Consider the following 20,058-nt stretch of genomic DNA (forward strand, 5'->3'; position numbering starts at 1 on the left):
TACTATTTCGAAAATTCCGGAACCATAGAGTACCCTTAAAAAATACCATTGTTCAATCAAAAAGGCTGCGGCATCATGTGTTTTGCAGTTTTATTTAAACCAAAAGGCGTTGAAAATTCAGAATTTGAGTTTTTTCAACGGTTTTTTATAGTGTAAATCTGAGATTACTATAACAGTCACTATAGTAATCTTAGTAAAAACGCAGAAACCCAAAAGGCTACCATTGTTGCCTATGTAAATGATTACTTCATTGTAACCATAAACACAAAACCAGAGCTATGTATAAACACAAACACGTGTTAACGGTAAACAAACATTTGACCGATGTGACCAATAACTTTAATAAATATATGTTTACCTGTACGGAATACCGGTTGAATGCCATTGAAAGGCGGGGCTACCTGTACCTGATTGAAAAGTGTGTGTACATTTTTGTACCTAGCTAATCCATTGTGATATTTGTACTTCGGTAAGGCATGTAATTTCTTTTTAAAGACTGGTTTGTTGTTTTTATTTCATTTTTATCTGCAATGTTTTGATTTGCCTTTACACATGTTGTTTTCAGGTCTTTGTTTTACATGTAAGGTTTTACTTCACAAATAACGAATGTCCAATGCGGGTACCCTGTAAACATTTTTGTTGAAAAGTGTTCTTCATTTAAATTTTTAAAAAAGTTTTGAAAGGTTGAAAAAAAATTGAAAATGACAACACTCATTTCAAACATTCTTGAAGATAACAGTAAATGAATACTATGATATCATTTATCTACTTTGCTCACTGCGATCTACAGTAATAATTCACTCTCTTTCAGATAATAAAAATATTCGTGAAAATTTCAGAAAAAGACAAGAATACAGAAAAAAGTTTGATAGATAGCCATTTGCTTGACTATTATACATAAATATTAAATATAATTCATCCAACGTGTTTTATATAATGTTACCAAAAAGAATGCAATAAATATAGGATTATAGTTCATTCCTTTTCGTCTAACATATTCATAATCAATGAACTATAAAATTAAATCTATGTAATATGTTTAGTACAATTCATTATAAGTCATGTGTTTAAAGTCATTTTCTATCAAACTTACACATAAACCTATTGAGTAGGACAAAATATAAAAAAATATGTAAACGAATATGTAGTTAATAGTGCTGACTTTGGAGGAGCTTTCCCCCTTTTTTGTGTATCCTCTACAAAAAAAAAGAATAAAGCGAGGTCAAAATATAATTTCTTATTACAAATGTCCTTCTTGTTAATTGTATCCCCCACTACAAAAACACTAGGTACACATTCCAAGTATGAGAACGTACTAGAACCACTGCTTGACATTTTTTGCTCCAAATATACTAGTATATGTTTTCCACATCTATTCCCTTTGAGCCTACCTTTAGATACGAAAAATATTTGTCTCGCTTTACAGCTGTACAATTTCAATTATGTTATCGGTATTTAATGTTTGCTATTTACATTTTTTGGAAGGTCTACATACTTTTTTATTTTTTTTTTTAATATTTTACATTTTGTCATGCATGGGTCTTTAAGACCTTACTATACGCTATGGGTTTAGACCACACGGTGGACAAAAGTTATTAACATCCTCGTCCTTCGGTCACAGGTCGATATAAAGTTGTTCCATTAGCAATCATACCACATCTCCTTATTTTTTAACATTTTAAAATAAGAAGATGTGGTATAATTGCCGATGAGACAACTCTCCACTAGAAACCAAACGACATAGAAGTTACCAACTATAGGTCATCGTACGGCCTTCATCAATGAGCAAAACCCATACCGCATAGTCAGCTATAAAAGGCTCCGAAATGACAAATGTAAAACAATTTAAAAGAGAAAACTAACGGCCTGTTTTATGTAAAAAGGAATGAACGAAATACAAATATGATATACAGCAACAAACGACAACCACCAAATACAGGCTCCTGGCTTGGGACAGGCACATACAGAATGTGTCGGGGTTAAACATGTTAGCGGGCGACAAACCGTCCCCTAACCTGGGACAGTAGTGTAACAGTACAACATATGAACAAAATATAAAATCAGTTGAAAAAGTTTTAACTCATCAGATCGATAAAAAGCATAAAATCAAGTAACAAAAACACAGACCGAACGTGGCAGGGTATTTATACATCCCTACATCAAAAAAAATACACTAAGTACAGATCTGAGTTTGTATAGGTTGCACTTTGTAAATACAGCTGTTTCATTATATGCAATCGAATTACAAATCTTAGAAATGATGATGATAATAATAATAATAATAACAATTGTTTAAAATTAGATTTTAATTATCATTATCGACAAACCTTGTAAACAACATTTTGACCCAAGTAAATGTAAGTACGGCTCAATTACGATTGCTGGTACTATTTATCATGTGTATTTACAAATCATAATGATTAAATAGTTTAGTACAAATAAAAATATACTATAATACAGTAAACCTTCACATTAAACTTTTTTATCAATACATTATGTTAACTGGTGAACTGTTATCACAAAAGAGGCTTTAGGCTGAAATGTTGTTTTTTATCAGACGATTTGTGCACAAAATAAATAGTGTTTTCTTTCATGCAAGCCTTTCCGATTTCATGTGAGATATCAAATGACGTTGCCTTTCTTCCTCCAGCCATTTATAAAAATATTATGTTCATAATTTCTTAATTTAAAATGGTTACAAACTTAACAAAAAAATCAAAAGAAGAAGAAGATGTGGACACCCACTTTTTCATAATTCGTACAATTTAAGGTTCGACCAATTGATTTTACTGTGGGTGATGATGTAGGATTATTTGCATTTGGATTCGATTTCAATTCAATTCAATTCAAAGTTTTATTTAAAGTCGATATTCAATCAACTACATAAACACAAGCTCTAGTGAGCTTTTCAAATCGACTGAATAACAAAATATATATACACACATACAAAAGTCATGAAAACAACACAATTTTAAACATACAGTGCATAGTAAGATACCATAGATGACATATAAAAGTTAAAAGCATAGTATGTAAGAAAAGTTTATCTTAAAACATAGAAACATAGCACAAGTTAGGAATAATAAGCACAAATTAAATAGTCACACAACAAAATAAAAAATAAAAAAAGCACAGACATGAAACACTATATGCACGCACTGCACTGGCATGAGCTGTTATTTGGATCCCATGTTTGTACCATTTTTTTTTAATTGGTCAAAAGATGTTTCCATTCGACAATGGTTCGGCAGCTCATTCCAGATTTGTGCAGCATTATAGCGAAACGATCTTAAACCATACCTGGTAGTTCTGACTCTCGGGAGTACTGCTGTTTTCTGTGATCTTAAATCATACTCATTAATTTTGATATCAATTAAATCATGAAGATAGCTTGGACTTTTTTTGTGAATTATTTTAAAAGTTTCTATTGCAATAGTTTTTATTCTTCTTATTTTTAAAGAAGGTAATTTTGACTTTTCTTGCAGTCTTTCGTATGAATCTAAGTGCTCTTTCTTGAATTTTTTCCATTTAAAAAAAATTTCGCTACAGTAGTGCCAAATTACTGGACAAACGTTAAAATTGGAAAGAATGAATAAGTAGTATGCTGTTAACCTACCTAGCCTGTTTAAATATTTACCCATTCGTTTTAGAATATTCAATTGTCTTGCTGCCTTTTTACATATTTCAGATATATGATTGTTAAAGTTTAAGTCCGAATCTATTGTTATTCCAAGAAGTTTAACATTTTCTTCACAAGAAATTTTGTTTCCATTTAAGTCAAATGTCAAATTATGTTTATTTGGTTTTTTTTCCAATGGCTATAGCCTGGAATTTGCCAGGATAAGCCTTCATTAAAATAAAAAACCAGTTTATCAGCTTTAAACTATCAGTTTCTAAACTTTCAACACCTTTATCTATATCATGATCACTATATGATACAGTGTTATCATCAGCATAATTATAAATGGTGCTATTTTGTATAAAATGAAATATGTCATTTATGAAGACATTGAAAAGAACTGTACCAAGAATTGACCCTTGTGGTACACCTTTAAATAAACGATTCCATTCACTGTAAGAACTTCCAGTTTTGATATGCTGTTTTCTGTTTTCTAAATAACTTTGTGATAATTTTAGAGAATTTTTAGACAGACCATATGCTTCCAATTTTAGTGAAAGTAAATCGTGCGGCAAACAATCAAATGCTTCTGATAGATCCATCAAAATTGTAGCAATAAATTTGTTGTCGTCCAGAGCTTTTTTCCGGTCTTCTATTATTTTAATAAGTGCTGTTTGGCAACCAAAACCTGACCTAAATGCCGAAAGAAGAGGATGAAAATGTTTATTTTAGAATTCAATTAATTGATCATGTAAAGCTCTTTCATAAATTTTGGAAATACATGGCAACACACTTACAGGTCTAATAGTTTTCTTTATCTAGAGAGTTATTCAGAGGATATCTGAGCAGCTTTAATATTATCTGGAAAAATTGAACTTTCAATTGATTTATTAACTTAAATTTTAATAAGATATGATATTACTGGTTGTGCAATTTTTATAATTTTTGGTGAAATACTGTCATATCCAGTAGCTTTTCTTATATTTAAACTATGTATTTGTTTACTCACAAGCTCTTCTGTTACAGGTTTAAAATTTTAAAATTCAACTCATTATAATCAGTTTTATTTTCTTCGATTTTTATTATACTTGGGGGATTTCTGTCTAACTTAATGTTTTTGTCTCCTATATCTTTAGCTACATTTATGAAAAATTTATTGAAAATTTCTGATACCTCTTTAGGTATTTTTTATGTAAATTGTAGTTTCGTACTCCGTACCGATCTATTGAGTTAAGCTCTTTGCAACTGATTTTTATTGTTTGTTCTTATGATGTGCTGTTACACCGCTGTCCAAGGCTATGGGAAGAGTTGGGCGCTCACAAACATGTTTAACACCTTCGCATTCTTTATGTGCATTCTCAAGTCAGAAGCCTGTGATTTTGTGGTTGTCGTTTGCTCATGTCTGTCATATTTGTTTTTCGTATATTGAATTGTTATAAATTAGGCAGTTACATGTAGTTTCCTTTTTTTGACTTGTTTCTCATTTTTCCTGATGACCATACGGTATATGTTTATTCTCATTGTTGAAGGTTGTACGATGTCAATAAACTGCTTACTTCTACGCTTCTGTGGAGTAGGATCTGCTAACTCTTCGGGAGCACCTGAGATCACCCCCAGTTTTTGGTGGGGTTCGTGTTGCTCAGTCTGGTTTTCTATATTGTGTTTTGTGTACTGTTGTTTGTTTGTCTTTTTCTTTTTAGCCATGGTGTTGTCAGTTTATTGTGAGTTTGAATGTCCTTTTGGTATCCTTCACCTCTCTTTTATTTGACCTCTTGTGGATAGGTTTCTCATTGGCAATCATATCACATCTTCTTGTTTTATATTCAAACGTAATTATCATTTTAAATGAATAAAATTTATTGATAAGACAGTAATTATAGTCTATCTTTAGTTAAACAATAGTCACATGTTTAAAACAAAGTTTTTATAGTTTATTATTGTCAGAATGGATAGAGGACGTACTATATAACGTGTGAATCCCAAAGGTTTATATGATTTAAAAATCAAAAAGTTTAATTTAAAATTTAAAAAGTTTAAGAATGGTTAAGAACAATGTATCGAAAATGTAAAATGCACAGGGGGTCATAGAGATACCTGCGTTATTAATAGTATATATCGCTGTAACTATAAATGTCCGCATCAAGTAATTTAACTTTATGATAATGGGACGTGTGTTTAGCGATCTTGATTGGCTATTAAGCCCTCGCCCTTAATTTAACTTAAACATATCAAATATGATAAAAACTTCTAATTATAGTATTGCTTTTGGCAGTTTGTCAGCTTATTATCCTCTTAGATAGATCAGTTAATTATCATTTTCTGTGTTGTTTTATTTCTAGGTGTTTAAAGCATACAACAAACATTAAAGTTGTGTCTATTTTATGATTTTATAGCAGTGGTTTGACTTGATTGTTACTAGATCACACATTACACCAGGATGCAAATGACAGACGTTATTCTCACTCAGCCGGGTGAGTTTTCTTGAATACTATAACTAATACTCTTGTTTTTTTTTTAACCACATAAACTACAACAACATATTCATACACATAAAAATAAAACCTACGATATATGGGCAATAAGCTTACCTCCTGATCGATGATAAATAACATATAGTTATCCTTCCGGAGTACCTGAGATCACCCCCGGTTTTTGGTGGTGTTCGTGTTGCTATTCTTTAGTTTTATATCTTGTGTTTTGTATACTGTTGTTTGTCTTTTAATCTTTTTTATTCATTGCCATGACGTTGTCAGTTTATATTTGATTTATGAGTTTGAATGTCCCTTATGCATCTTTCACCTCTTTCTTATATAGAACTTTTGAAGTGCAATAAATATGTTTTTTTTCCAGGACAAGATAAAAGGGGATTTCCAGACAGTGGCGTAGCCCCGCCTCCGGGATGTCCTCCTGGACTGGAGTATTTGGCCCAGATGGATGAGATATATGTCAATCAGAAAGTCGATCTTTTAGAAAGTATGTTCATGTATATGTTACAGGCGTTTTCTAAATTTAGGCATTTTGTAACATGACTGAATTTTTAGGCAATTTATAAAATGACTAACCTTGACAAGCATTATATAAAATGACTAAAAATACCTATAGTCAGTTTGTAAAATGACTAAAATTTTAAAACAAAATTCAACAAATTACCTGTTCAGTTTCAGGCAATTTGTAGAAAAAGGAGATACATATGACAAAAAAGTGGACAAAAACATCTAATGGTATGATAGAATTAATGTATTCTTCAAAAACCAGCTTGGAAAGTTTGTATGTCATATAGTATGTTCTTTTTAGTGAAACTACGTTAAGCATGTTCTCACTTTGTATTTCAGTTAGTAAATTTATTGTCAAAATGGCAGAAGGACAAATTGTTCTTTCAATAGAACAAAATTTACAAATTTTTAGAAATAAAGCAGAGAAAAATAAGTTTGTTTTTGATTGACTGATTGCTGTTTGTTTGCTTTCAGTTGCAAATATTTCATGCATTCTTAAGACGAGAATAATTTGGTTATAATTCATATAGGTTATTATTGCAGTGGATTAACCTGGATAAAGAACTGGAATTTCGACTGCCGCTTGAAATGAATGTATTTTTGATAGGGACAGAAAATTCTACCTGCAGAACGGTCAAAGAGTTCTCAACGTACAGAGAGTGTTGCACTTACTAACATGCGGAAATATAGTTAATGTCCCCATTCAGACAAAAAATGAGAATTTATACATCCACATCCAAACAAATTCCTCTCTATAGCATGGGTTTCGCCATACAAGGCGGTGTTTGGTTGTGATGCAAAGATATGAGTATCTTCATCTTCACTGCCTCAAGGAAATTCTTGGGCCTTTGCAATCTGATGAATTAATGAGACAGTAGTTAACTGTCTATAAAATCTCTAAAATCGACGAAGAAGAGACAAATAACGGTGCATTGATAAGGTAAGCGTCTCCTGCTATAGATGCATCACCCGTCATCTGCAGATCTGCTTCAGTCCGTTAAAAGATACAAGTCAAACTAATCATGATAATGTACTTTGAATCCTTTGGGAACGGAACATATGAAAAAGAAGATATGCATGTGTGACGTGTGTGCCTTTTGCGAAACCCAATGTTGTCGAAAGTGAAGTGTTTTATCAGAAAAGGTTATGAAAAAGCTAAATGTGTCATGATCCAGGTTTCTCCAAATGTGGTCGAAGTGCTAAAACCAGATTTTACGCCAAACAATGTAATTGCAAAAAATCAGGACAAATATTGTGTAACAGTTCTGTCATCCAAACATTTTAAGAAATAACAAATAATTGTCGAGTTCTGTGCTAGTGTGAATTTGGAATAATTCAGTAAAACTTATTTTTGATTATCAAAACTCTTAAATTGCAAGCTTTAACATTCAGTAATTACATAAATAAAACTGCTCTGTTGCACAAAGCTTTCAATTGTTTTTTTAACATTGCATTCTATAAAATAATTTCAGGCATTTTATAAAATGCCTAGAAAAATTAGTCATTATGTAAAATGCCTGAATCTTGTAGGAATTTTAGAAAATGCCTAAAGTTTTAAGGCATTTTACAAAATGCCTAAATTTAGAAAATGCCTGTAACATATATAAACTTTGCCTCTTATTGGCATTGATGAAAAGGGTTGGCGAGAGATATATTATTTTCTTCTGACCTAGAACATAAAGTCTTAAAAAAAAGTTTACAATCGGGGCTTAAACAATCAGCCATTAAACATTAAGTAAACAAAGTCTTCTGATTAAAATACATAATTGGTCTAAGACTTAAAAGCAATTCAAAAGTGCACACGCGCGAGTGTGTGTGTGTGTGTTTGTGTGTGTGTATTTGAAGATAGATCTTTAGAACTAATATTTTTTAGAGTGAATTAGAATAAATTTAAAGTGTATAGAAGTAGTTTATGTGTACAATTAATCTAATCCAATCATATTTATTTTTAGTTTGTTGTTTTGTTCATAAATCATGTCGTTGGATTCCTAGTTTGAATGGTTTTACATTGTCATGTCGGTGCCTCTTTTATGGCTTGCTATGCGGTATGGGTTTTGCTGATGTTGAAGGTTGTACGGTGTCGTATAGTTGCTATAACATCTGTGTAATTTGATCCCTGTTGAATAGTTGTTATTGTCAATCATACTACATTTTCTTTTTCATTTCTGATCTGAATATTATTTTTTTTTGTTAAACATATTGTTCGTCTTTTACAGTGATAACAGATTCAGCAATAGAAATTCCAAACCGGTATAGCATAGAAAACCACAGTGGACAGAGAGCTTATTTTGCCCAAGAAGGTGAAATAACATATAAATTACACAAACTTCTTTAAAAATATACAAAGCTCGAAAAGAACACTTACAAAAATACTCTTTCAATGTTAAAATACATAAATTTTAACATGGTATAAAAAAAAAATGATCGAGTATAAAATAGGATCACACAGACAAGTTTTCGATCATTTTCAATCTTATACATGTACATGTATTTCCAATTAATAAATCAAAGAAAGTAATTAGAACAATTGCCCATTTCGATTCTGAACTTTGTTGGAACATTGCAAGTAACGGAAACGGTTGACGTGTTTTCCCTTCTATACAATGATGATAAGAAATACAATGACGTCCATAATACTTTAGAAGATGACACATTTTCCCCATTTGGATTTCAAAGTACAATTGTATTTTTAAAAAAAAGTTTGAAGATATTGATTTTAGACATTATACATCAAGAAAGAGTAATTCTATTCATTTTTGAAAATAATGAAGAAATATGAATGACTTATTATAGAAATTTCTTCTTATTTAGAGTCAGAGTGTTGTAATCGAATGTGTTGTGGTCCAGACCGAGGTTTTATTATGCACATAACAACTAATGACGGCAGGGTAAGATATATATTAACATTGATGAACAAGGAAAAAAGGGGGTCCGTAATTATATCGTCAATATCCACGTGATATAGAAACAAATTCGAAACGAAATGTGGAGTTTTGACCCCAAAACCTTTTGGGTTTGCCAATTCCAGGAAGAGCCTCAATCCCTTTTTTATTGCAAATGCGTTTTTATTATAGATTTGTCTTTATGTTTTACTACCAATCCCCTTATTGTCAGTGGGACATCTCCTTCCCCTTTCCCCATTTTGAAAATCCGCCACTAAATGCTGTCAAGCCAGAACGCAATCTTCTTACAAATGTAGGTGAATAAGAGACTTTCAACATAACAATGTACCAGTGCACTATACATTGTGACCTTTGTTTTCAAATGTTAAAGTCTTAGTCATATGGCTTTGTTTGCAATGTAACCATGGCAATGGAAATTTACTGTTTCTGTTTGTTTTCCTGCATTTTCTTTTTTACTTATTTTGCTTTTTTACTATCAATGTTCCAACCCCTTGCAATCGCATTTTCAAAAAATGAAACAAATAAAAAATCAGCATAAACACCGTCAAAAATGACGAAATGAGAATGCGAAGTAATATATTGTAGGACCAGGGGACAGGGTGTTAACAATGGACTTCATTTCCAGTCACTTAACTACGATAACTCGGATTCTTTCGTTTTACTCTTTATATTTGTTAAATAAAAGTAAATGTATTATCATTAAGAATTAACAATAATCGTTTTAATAAATTGTTTGTAATTATACTGCCTTTCTAAGATTATTGTATTGTATTGTATTGTAATATAAATGTATTTTTTAATGTGTGTTTAACAGTCTCTCAAAATATTGTGTTTCATATCAAATGTTTTAAAGAGGTGAGACTCTAATAACTGAGTTTGTTTGTTTGTTTAGTTCGACATCTTTTACAGGAAGTAATTCGGTGCGAAAGAAAATTTAAATGGTGTGCAGGGTGTTGCTGGTGTGCAGATAGTGAGACATGCGGATGGGAAATGACAGTTGAGGCTCCAGTAGGGACTGTCATCGGATATATTCGACAACAGTAAGTTGGTTTTTCTACAGTAGAAACAAATGTTTTTATAGGAATAATGTAACCGGGAAAAAGTGACGATGATGAACTTTTATTAAGAATTCGAAAAGTGCTTAATACTGTGGTTTTAATTTTTTTTAATTTCATAGGTGTCTAAATATAATAAACGCCGAATTTGATTATTGATCCCAACCATTTACAAGTTAATCTGATGTCAGTTAAAAGTGCAAATTACAGTCTTTTTATACTCGTCAACCTCAAAGAATAAATATCGCTATTTTATGAAGTTTGGCCTGAGAACACCAATCCGATTATTATTATATAAGATGGGATAATAATACTATGCAGATTTTATAAAGAATTGTTACACTTAGATTTCGTTTCTTATAATTAATTTTGAATGAATGAATTGATTGTTTTTATAAGCTGTTGCATTGTCAGTCTTTCCCTGTATTTCAAACTGTAAACATGTGTAAATAAATTAGTATTGAAAACGGTGTTTCGTTTAACGCCGCCACAGTGTCATTTATAGACCAAACAGACTTTAATGTAGGCCCATGGATTTACGGGAACACAGCAACCCAATTACACAAATAATCAAGCCATCAAAGGTCAACCTTCTGTCTTATAATTTTCATAATAAAGGACTAATATAAAACTTATACTAACAATGTGTTTTGCTCCTGCATTTATTCTCAAGTCATGTTTAATCAACCGCACAAACATCTTAAAATCATTTATAATTCAAAACAAATATATATATACGATTTAAAACCACAGTAATGTTAATATTAAGCACTTTCAGAATTCTTATTCATAGTTCATCAACGTCATATTTTCCCGGTTATGGAGAGTTGTCTCATTGGCACTCATACCACATCTTCTTATATCTATATAATGCTATTTCTGAAGTTTCTTAAGTGGCAATATATGGTTGTTTTGAAGTTTTAGAATTTAATAGAACATTTGATAAGAATAAGAATGATTTCATCCAATACAAGTACCGTTAAAAGTTCATTATCTTATAAAAAAAAGTTTTTGAATTTATAGACCCCACACACTGTTATTGTATACTTTTGTTAATACCTTTGTCAATGCGTGTCTGCATTTCAATGAGAGAAATATCGTTTTGGTCCAGAGTAGATCTTTCTGCATTTTATGATATTACACTAATATTTCAATTCACTAGCTCATCTAAATGGAAGACTCATCTCACACTGTACGACGCCAACCGTCAGAAGTTGTATGATATTTGGAGTAAATGTTGCCCAATTTTCTGTGTTTGTTGTATTGATGACATTAATTTTCATGTAAGTATACATTACTGTAACAGTAAACAAGAAATATCAAAACACTAAAATGTTTATTGTCAAAAAACTCTCAGAATTGTTGTTCTCCAATTGGAGATGGGTGCGCAAGCTCCGACCTTTCTTGGACTAATTGTCAAATCAACAGTAAATCATTGGAACTGTAAATATTTTTCATTCACATATAATATTTGTTATTTTCTTGTCGTAGCCAGTTTTCTATTCACAGCAATAAAAGATAATTCTTGTACAATGTATCACACTAGCTGAACGGAGCGTGATATGAATAAATTATATCATAAATGTATGGAAAGCCAAAGTAGTCAAACTTAAAGTTCAACCTTGCAAATCGTAATTTGTAACTAGAATGTAACTTTCTTACTTTGCAATCCTTAGTTTGTAACAGTGCAACTTGTAAGAAGAAAGTCCGAGAATTGAAACTGTTTAAGTTTGAAATTCTAACTTTGATGTTCAATAATTTCTACATTACGTCATGTATGTATTATAGTATTTTGTGATTGCGAAATTTGCATCATTAAATATTTGTTATATGCATCATTAATATGCGAAATTTGAAGAATAACAAAACTTGTACGTCCTGTGGAAATCGGTTTATGTACTTGACGGCTCAAGTTTTAAGCTTTTCTGCGGTCACGGGAGAAGATACAGACTGGTAAATGAAAAGATATGGGACAACTGTGCATGCGACATCGTATAACATAACAATTACATTTTTTTTTTTAAGTTTCTGTTTTTTATTTAGTTCATAAAACAGGCTCGCCATTTGATGGGAACATATATTATAATTTGATATCTTTCTTATGTATATACCCGTTTATAGAATTATGATAAAATGCTTTTTCTCTTATTTTGTATTTATATCGGATTATCCTTCTGGGAGCCCCAATCAATAATCAAAGTTTGTTGTCATTATACATTGTATTATAATTAATTATGACACCTCCATATTTATTTAACAGTTTACCTCATAATAAATATTTTATAAAAAAATCTTTTAATATTGTTCAACTTCCAATTACAATCTAAAATAAAAATATTTATGACAGCTTGAAAAAGCCTGGGTTTTTGTCGAGCCTGCGACTTTTGTCGCAGAAAGCTCGACATAGGGATAGCGATCCGGCGGCGGCGGCGGCGGCTACGGCGGCGGCGGCGGCGGCGTTAGCTAACTTCTTAAAAGCTTTATATTTTAGAAGGTGGAAGGTCTGGATGCTTCATACTTTGTATATGGATGCCTCATGTTACGAAGTTTCCGTCAGTCACATGTCCAATGTCCTTGACCTCATTTTCATGGTTCAGTGACTACTTGAAAAAAAAGTTAAGATTTTTTGTAATGTTAGATTCTCTCTTATTATAAGTAATAAGATAACTATATTTGGTATGTGCGTACCTTGCAAGGTCCCCATGCCCGTCAGACAGTTTTCACTTGACCTCGACCTCATTTCATGGATCAGTGAACAAGGTTAAGTTTTGGTGGTCAAGTCCATATCTCAGATACTATAAGCAATAGGTCTAGTATATTCGGTGTATGGAAGGACTGTAAGGTGTACATGTCCAACTGGCAGGTGTCATCTGACCTTGACCTCATTTTCATGGTTCAGTGGTTATAGTTAAGTTTTTGTGTTTTGGTCTGTTTTTCTTATACTGTATGCCATAGGTCTACTATATTTGGTGTATGGAATGATTGTAAGGTGTACATGTCTAGCGGGCAGGTGTCATTTGACCTTGACCTCATTTTCATGGTTCAGTGGTAAAAGTTAAGTTTTTGAGTTTTGGTCTTTTTTTCTAATACTATGTGCAATAGTTCAACTATATTTGGTATGTGCGTACCTTGCAAGGTCCTCATGCCCGTCAGACAGTTTTCACTTGACCTCGACCTCATTTCATGGATCAATGAACAAGGTTAAGTTTTGGTGGTCAAGTCCATATCTCAGATACTATAAGCAATAGGTCTAGTATATTCGGTGTATGGAAGGACTGTAAGGTGTACATGTCCAACTGGCAGGTGTCATCTGACCTTGGCCTCATTTTCATGGTTCAGTGGTTATAGTTAAGTTTTTGTGTTTTGGTCTGTATTTCTTATACTGTATGCCATAGTTCTACTATATTTGGTGTATGGAATGATTGTAAGGTGTACATGTCTAGCAGGCAGGTGTCATCTGACCTTGACCTCATTTTCATGGTTCAGTAGTCAAAGTTAAGTTTTTTGAGTTTTGGTCTTTTTTCTAATACTATATGCAATAGTTCAACTATATTTGGTGTATGGAAATATTTTATGATCTATTTGGCAGTCACACAGGTTTTATTTAACCTTGACCTCATTTTCAAGGTTCATTGCTCAGTGTTAAGTTTTTGTGTTTTGGTCTGTTTTTCTTAAACTATAAGCAATAGGTCAACTATATTTGTTGTATGGAAGAATTGTTAGCTGTACATGCCTGCCTAGCATGGTTCATCTGACCTTGACCTCATTTTCATGGTTCATTGGTCAATGTTAAGGTTACTTGGTTAATGTTAAGTTTATGTGACAGTTGTAATAAAGCTTTATATTTAGGACTATCAACATAATATCAATGATTAGTAAAGAAGGCGAGACATTTCAGCGTGTGCACTCTTGTTACAATATATTATTCAAATGTCGCAAAACACATCTACTAGTTAAAACTATTAAATATATTTGCAGAAGAAAAAGAAAAAAACAATTTTAGAGTTACAATAGAAAATAACAGTAACTTTCCGCATCTTTAGTCGGACTCGGTACCATTTCAGCCTAGGTAAAGATTTCAAATGAGCAGATCTCATTGATCAGTATATTTACGTAATGCCTGAGTCTGAATGTTATATATGCTTATGTAAAGTTCAGTTCCTGAAAAAAATCCTAAACAGATGCGAATCTAGGATTTTGATAAAGGGGCTCCAAAAGTAAGCAACGTTTGGAGTGGGACATGTAAAAAAATCTATGCATTAACCATATATGTAGCTCCATAAAAGAGGACTCGATCCGTAAAGAAAATCTAAGGATGGGGATCATAATGATTGACTGCTTCGATCTTGACCTTAATCCCAAACTTAACCATTTAAGGTAATGGACAAATCACTATGACCAAAACATAACTCTATCATGATTATACATCGTGGAAAAAAATATGTTTATTAATACTATATCAAATGTTCATATATTGTTATGGAATAAATTTTGTATAAAGAGGATTTGTGGTCTAGTAGAACTTAGCGTGCATGCTTTAAGTACCACAAGTCCTGGGCTATCTCCAGCCAAGTTAAACCAAAGTGGCGCTTAGGAGAACGACTCTGAGGTCCTAGTGATCGGTTCGGCCTAAATGTAGGACGTTATGTCTTTATGTAGACTGTTTCGTTGTGAGCTAGTGTGTTAAGAATCGACTTCAGTTGGTTTGTTTAATATGGAGCAGGATGTATTCATATGACATTACCGGTAATATGGTATTTTCTTAGACTTTGCTAGTAATATTTGCCACTGGACGATAAGCGCTCATCCATCAATTAAATACTCAATAACCAATCAACCGCTAATAATCAATCAATCAATCAATCAGCTTTGAAAGCTGAAATGATTTTTTGCGATTTAAAAAAAAAAATCGTATCACTCCAGAGATATCTCTAAAACGATGTATGATTATGGAAATCCCCCATACTGCAGCACTCACAATCTGATTAAAATATAGATCTCTGATATCGTTATGCTCATATGAACTTCGACGTGAGTTACGATATATCTGAATTTAAGACTGCAGCACTCGAAACAAGTTAAAGGATTTCTTTTCCAACAAAAACTGACGACTTGTTACCAGTATTTTGATTTAAATTGCAGGTGTTTGATGCCAGGTCTCAAAACAAGTTAGAGTCACGCATTTATAAGAAATGGTCTGGATGGGCAAGAGAATGTTGTACAAGAGCTGATCTGTTAATCTGTGAAGGTAAATTGACTAGAGTCAAATAAAATAGTCCAGTGACATGTTAATTAATGCACAACTTGAATAGAGAAGGTGCATATCTGGGGTTTTTGGCCCTTTTAATTAAAAAATAATTCAAAAAATTGTCACGATACCATTACTTGTCACATTTTAAACATAAGATGAAAATGTGAATATTAGCTTCTACAGAGTTTTGTTTTTCAGGAAAGTTAGAAAAACAAAAACTCACCTGCCGAATTAGACTTATCACCGGGTTTGTACTTACATGAGCAACACGACGAGTGCCACATGTGGAGCAGGATCGGCTTACCCTTCCGGTGCACCTTATATCCCCCCAGTTTTTGGTGGGGTTCGTGCTGCTCAGTCTTTAGTTTTCTATGTTGTGATTTGTGTACTGTTGTTTGTCTGTTGAACTTTTTAGCCATGGCGTTGTCAGTTTATTTTTGACTTATGAGTTTGAATGTCCCTTTGGCATTTTTCGCCTCTTTTTTAAGGACTGTATTGCTTATCTTTAATGTAATAAAGACATTATTCAGACTGGCTTTTAGTCTACGAAAAGAGCTTCTTCTAAAAACACAAAGATCGTTTAGTGATAATGACAAATGTTGAAAAAAAAGATATTTTACTTCAGGTACCTACAACGGCCATGTTGCATATAGCTACATGTATTGTAATCGCAAGGATATGCTCCCTTTAATCTCATTCGGCATCTGTCGATTTTACTTTTTCAACATGGCTGTTGGTTATGAAAACATGAATGTGAAATTGGACATATAGTGAGTTAAATAATTACAAAAATCATTAAAATCGTGAATATCCTCAGTGTAGGGTCATGCAGCTGATAAAATTTTGGGAAATGAAACAGCACTTTTCTCTTAAATACTTATGGTTTATCACCCTAACGTCCATTTAAGATGGCTGTCCCACTTACTAAAACTCCAAAATTTATCAAACTCATAAACCTTACAGTGAAACAATTCAAAGGAGAAAACCATATTTAAACTACAATAATGTATTCTCTCTATTTTTTAGTACCTGGTATGGATGTAAAAGAGAAGGCACTATTTCTTTGTACAACATTCATGTTGGTAAGTTATGGGTATTTATCTGTGTGACATTTATTGTGAAAAGTCTTTATCAATCGTCTTGTGTTTTTGTCCCCAACAGTCAGTGACCATAAAGTGTCCGTCATTCCAATATACCAACCTTTAATAAGTTAAATCATTGCAAAATCTTACCGAATGTCAAATATTTTGTACGTTAGTAGAATACTACATGTAGTTCATTAATTTTTTTTTTTTCTCTCTGGTTGACATATTTTTAACAGAATAACTATGATTTACAATTGACAACTTTGAAGGCAGAGGAGTCTGTTGGTTATTTACGATTGGAACTCAAAACACTTAAGCTATTTGGAGGATTAAATGTTTCTTGTTTAAAAAAATATCGACTATATGCTACACTAAACAGGGATCCAAACATATGTTTTGTAAAATGTAAAAATAACTACAGTATAAAGTCTTCTATTTTAGTGTACTAGAACTATCTAAAATCATTTGAGGTGTACATGAATTAAATATGGACTAAATACATATGAAGAAGTTAATTTGATTAGATAATAGACATTTTATTCTTATTTACAATTAAAACTTTTCAATTTTATCAACAATAAAAATTCCCTATCCCCAACCCATCAACACCTAGATATGCCAATTAGCACATGTACAACTTAAAAGAAGAATGCCGCCGCCAAATCCAAGGCTTGCACTAAATTTAGTTAACTATGAGGTTAGTATACTTATATAAATACTAGCAGCATTTATTTGTGATAATATCATTTCTATGTCCCTTAGTGCTTTCAAATTGACTAGATTGGACACTCGTTTGAAAAAAAAATAAAATCACTGCAGTATTGTAATATAATTTTTCTTTCTATTTTTATCAGGATGTGATGGTTTTTGAGACTATGGATTCGGGTGGCGCTGGCGCCGGCTCTTAAAATGTCACGGCTGACATCTAACTCAGTGCAATCACATGACAAAAACCAAGAAGATCACGAGATCAAGTTTACAATTTGATATTCTACATCTTTTTTATGTTATATTTTAAAATACATCCTCAATATCTTAAGGGGAAACATTACAATAAAACGAGATAGATATTTAGTTTGTTAGTCATATAGAACGTTCTTGAAGGGGAACATTACAATAATACTAGACAGGTCTTTGTTAGAGAATAGAACGTTCTTAAAGCATTGTAAAAAAAGTTGTATCTATTAACAATTAAGGAATACAACTTTTTAAGAGACAATATCTTTCCCTTGTTTTGGTAAATTGGGTATTTCTGTTGGAATATAGTGACTCGATTTTCATATAATATTTAGACATTTGTTGAGCTTTTTTGTTCTCTTATAGCCCCCCACCCCAAATGAATATTATCAATTAAACTGTTTTCGATACCTTCTAAAGTAACTTTGATCAAACTGTAGATCTATTCGGTCTGGGAATAATATAACCTGGGAACAGTTACTGTATATCTAACAATATATATGTTCCTGATATAACTAGTATCCAATGTATATCTTAATGTAAGATAATGGTCCAAGATATGGTATAGAAGTCCAATTTATTATTTTTGTTGATATTCTAGCCTTTTACAGTTAATATTGTCACATTCATACTCTATTTTTACTGTTTTATGCAGACACATTTTCTTTCAATTCTAATTGTAAGTTTTCCATTTTCCTGAAAACAATTTGTATTGGTGTGTATACCAATATTGTTATTGCATGGCTATACTTAAAATGCAATTGTTCTTATTCAAATATTGAACATTTTGCAATTATATATAGAACAAATTTTTTTTTTTATAAAATAAAGAAAAAATACTATGTACTAATTGTTTGAAATTACGGTTCTTCTCCACTTAGATGATTTGTTGATCTCTTTTATAAGAAGATAGAAATGGTCTCATCCAACACAAGTATGATATATAATTTAATCTTAAGCGGACGGCACCATTATCAAATTATACACCAATGTCAAAACACATCTTTGGGGCATGTTAAATCATCTTTCCTCAAAGATAAAATCAACATACTACTAGTAAAGTTTTGCTTAAGGCAAAGTATGCGTAATTTAGCGATATCAGTTAAGATTTTGAGGATTTTTTTGTTATTGTATTTTCGCCGCTTTATAAGAACATTATTGTATATTTATAGACCTATTTCATACATTTTGAATTGATTGCATCTCTGGAATTATAAAAGACACAACTATAATTTATTTCGATATTCAAATGCTGTTCAACGAGTTCTTAACTCATGCAAAATGTCATCAAAATCCGAAATATCGCCCAATTACGTATACTTTTCCTTGAACGATATAAAACTTGGTCAGATATTAACCAAGATATAAAGTACTACGTATTTGACAAAAACTGTTCTTAAAAGATGATTACAACATTTTTAATTTTAGTCATACAATTATCCGCAGAATTAAAGTTGGAATTTTAGAACATGAATTCCCGGTACTTTTATGTTTAGACGTAAAATTATTCCAAAAACTTTCAAAAGTGTCAACGTATTCCGACGTATATAAAAGTGTTACAGGCTATTTTGGGCAAGTTTTAAGTAATTTTAGTGATTTGAAGAATATAAGGGAAGTTTCAGAAGTTTATTCCATAATTTTCATAATGGTCAGCTAAAATGTCTATTATATTGTGTTCATTTTGATACGACATACTATGGTAATATATCTGTTTGTTTTACCTCATCAGACATTAATGTGCATAATATGTTGTAAGTGTTATAAAAACGCAATTTCTAATATTTTATTGAACATTTTTATCTGTATATTATATTTTTTTCTTTTATAAAAAATGTAAAACAAGTCTTTTATTTATGCACATTTGCATAGGACTTCAATACAACTATTAGTATTGTTAGATTAATAAAATGTTTCAAAGAAAATATTCTTTATATTGCTCCTTTTATCAAGTTTCCACAGAATACAAGTTTTCGTTGACTTCTTGGGGACAAAAGACGATGAACCTACAAATTAATATACAATTGTTTTATAACTGAGAAAAAATAGTTGTTAAACATATTAGATATAACTCTGAATACAACCAAGCTAGAATTAGGGTTGAGTATCAAAGAGATAACACAGTCACTTTGCACACAGATAATATGAAAAAAAGATGTGGTATGATTGCCAGTGAGACAACTATCCACTAGAGACCA

The 20,058-nt window shown here is 31.7% G+C and overlaps 1 protein-coding gene across 3 annotated transcripts; it reads left to right on the plus strand.

Moving 5' to 3' along the window:
- Positions 1-318: 318 nt before the first annotated feature.
- On the plus strand, positions 319-19,785 carry LOC127719743 (phospholipid scramblase 1-like). Of its 3 annotated transcripts, none has more exons than XM_052225985.1 (10): positions 319-469; positions 6,013-6,090; positions 6,470-6,592; positions 8,829-8,912; positions 9,424-9,500; positions 10,425-10,555; positions 11,733-11,853; positions 15,713-15,818; positions 16,848-16,903; positions 17,761-19,785. In XM_052225985.1, the coding sequence occupies exons 2-10, from the start codon at positions 6,057-6,059 to the stop codon at positions 17,812-17,814; spliced, it is 786 nt and encodes a 261-aa protein (XP_052081945.1). In that variant the 5' UTR covers positions 319-469; positions 6,013-6,056; the 3' UTR covers positions 17,815-19,785. The 3 variants fall into 3 exon arrangements, with proteins under 3 accessions (XP_052081945.1, XP_052081946.1, XP_052081947.1); XM_052225986.1 differs by having other exon boundaries at positions 338-469; positions 5,959-6,090; XM_052225987.1 differs by having other exon boundaries at positions 338-469; positions 6,016-6,090.
- The last annotated feature ends 273 nt before the right edge of the window (positions 19,786-20,058 follow it).

Source organism: Mytilus californianus, unplaced genomic scaffold, assembly GCF_021869535.1.
Source record: "Mytilus californianus isolate M0D057914Y unplaced genomic scaffold, xbMytCali1.0.p SCAF_11, whole genome shotgun sequence".
NCBI lineage: Eukaryota > Metazoa > Mollusca > Bivalvia > Mytilida > Mytilidae > Mytilus > Mytilus californianus.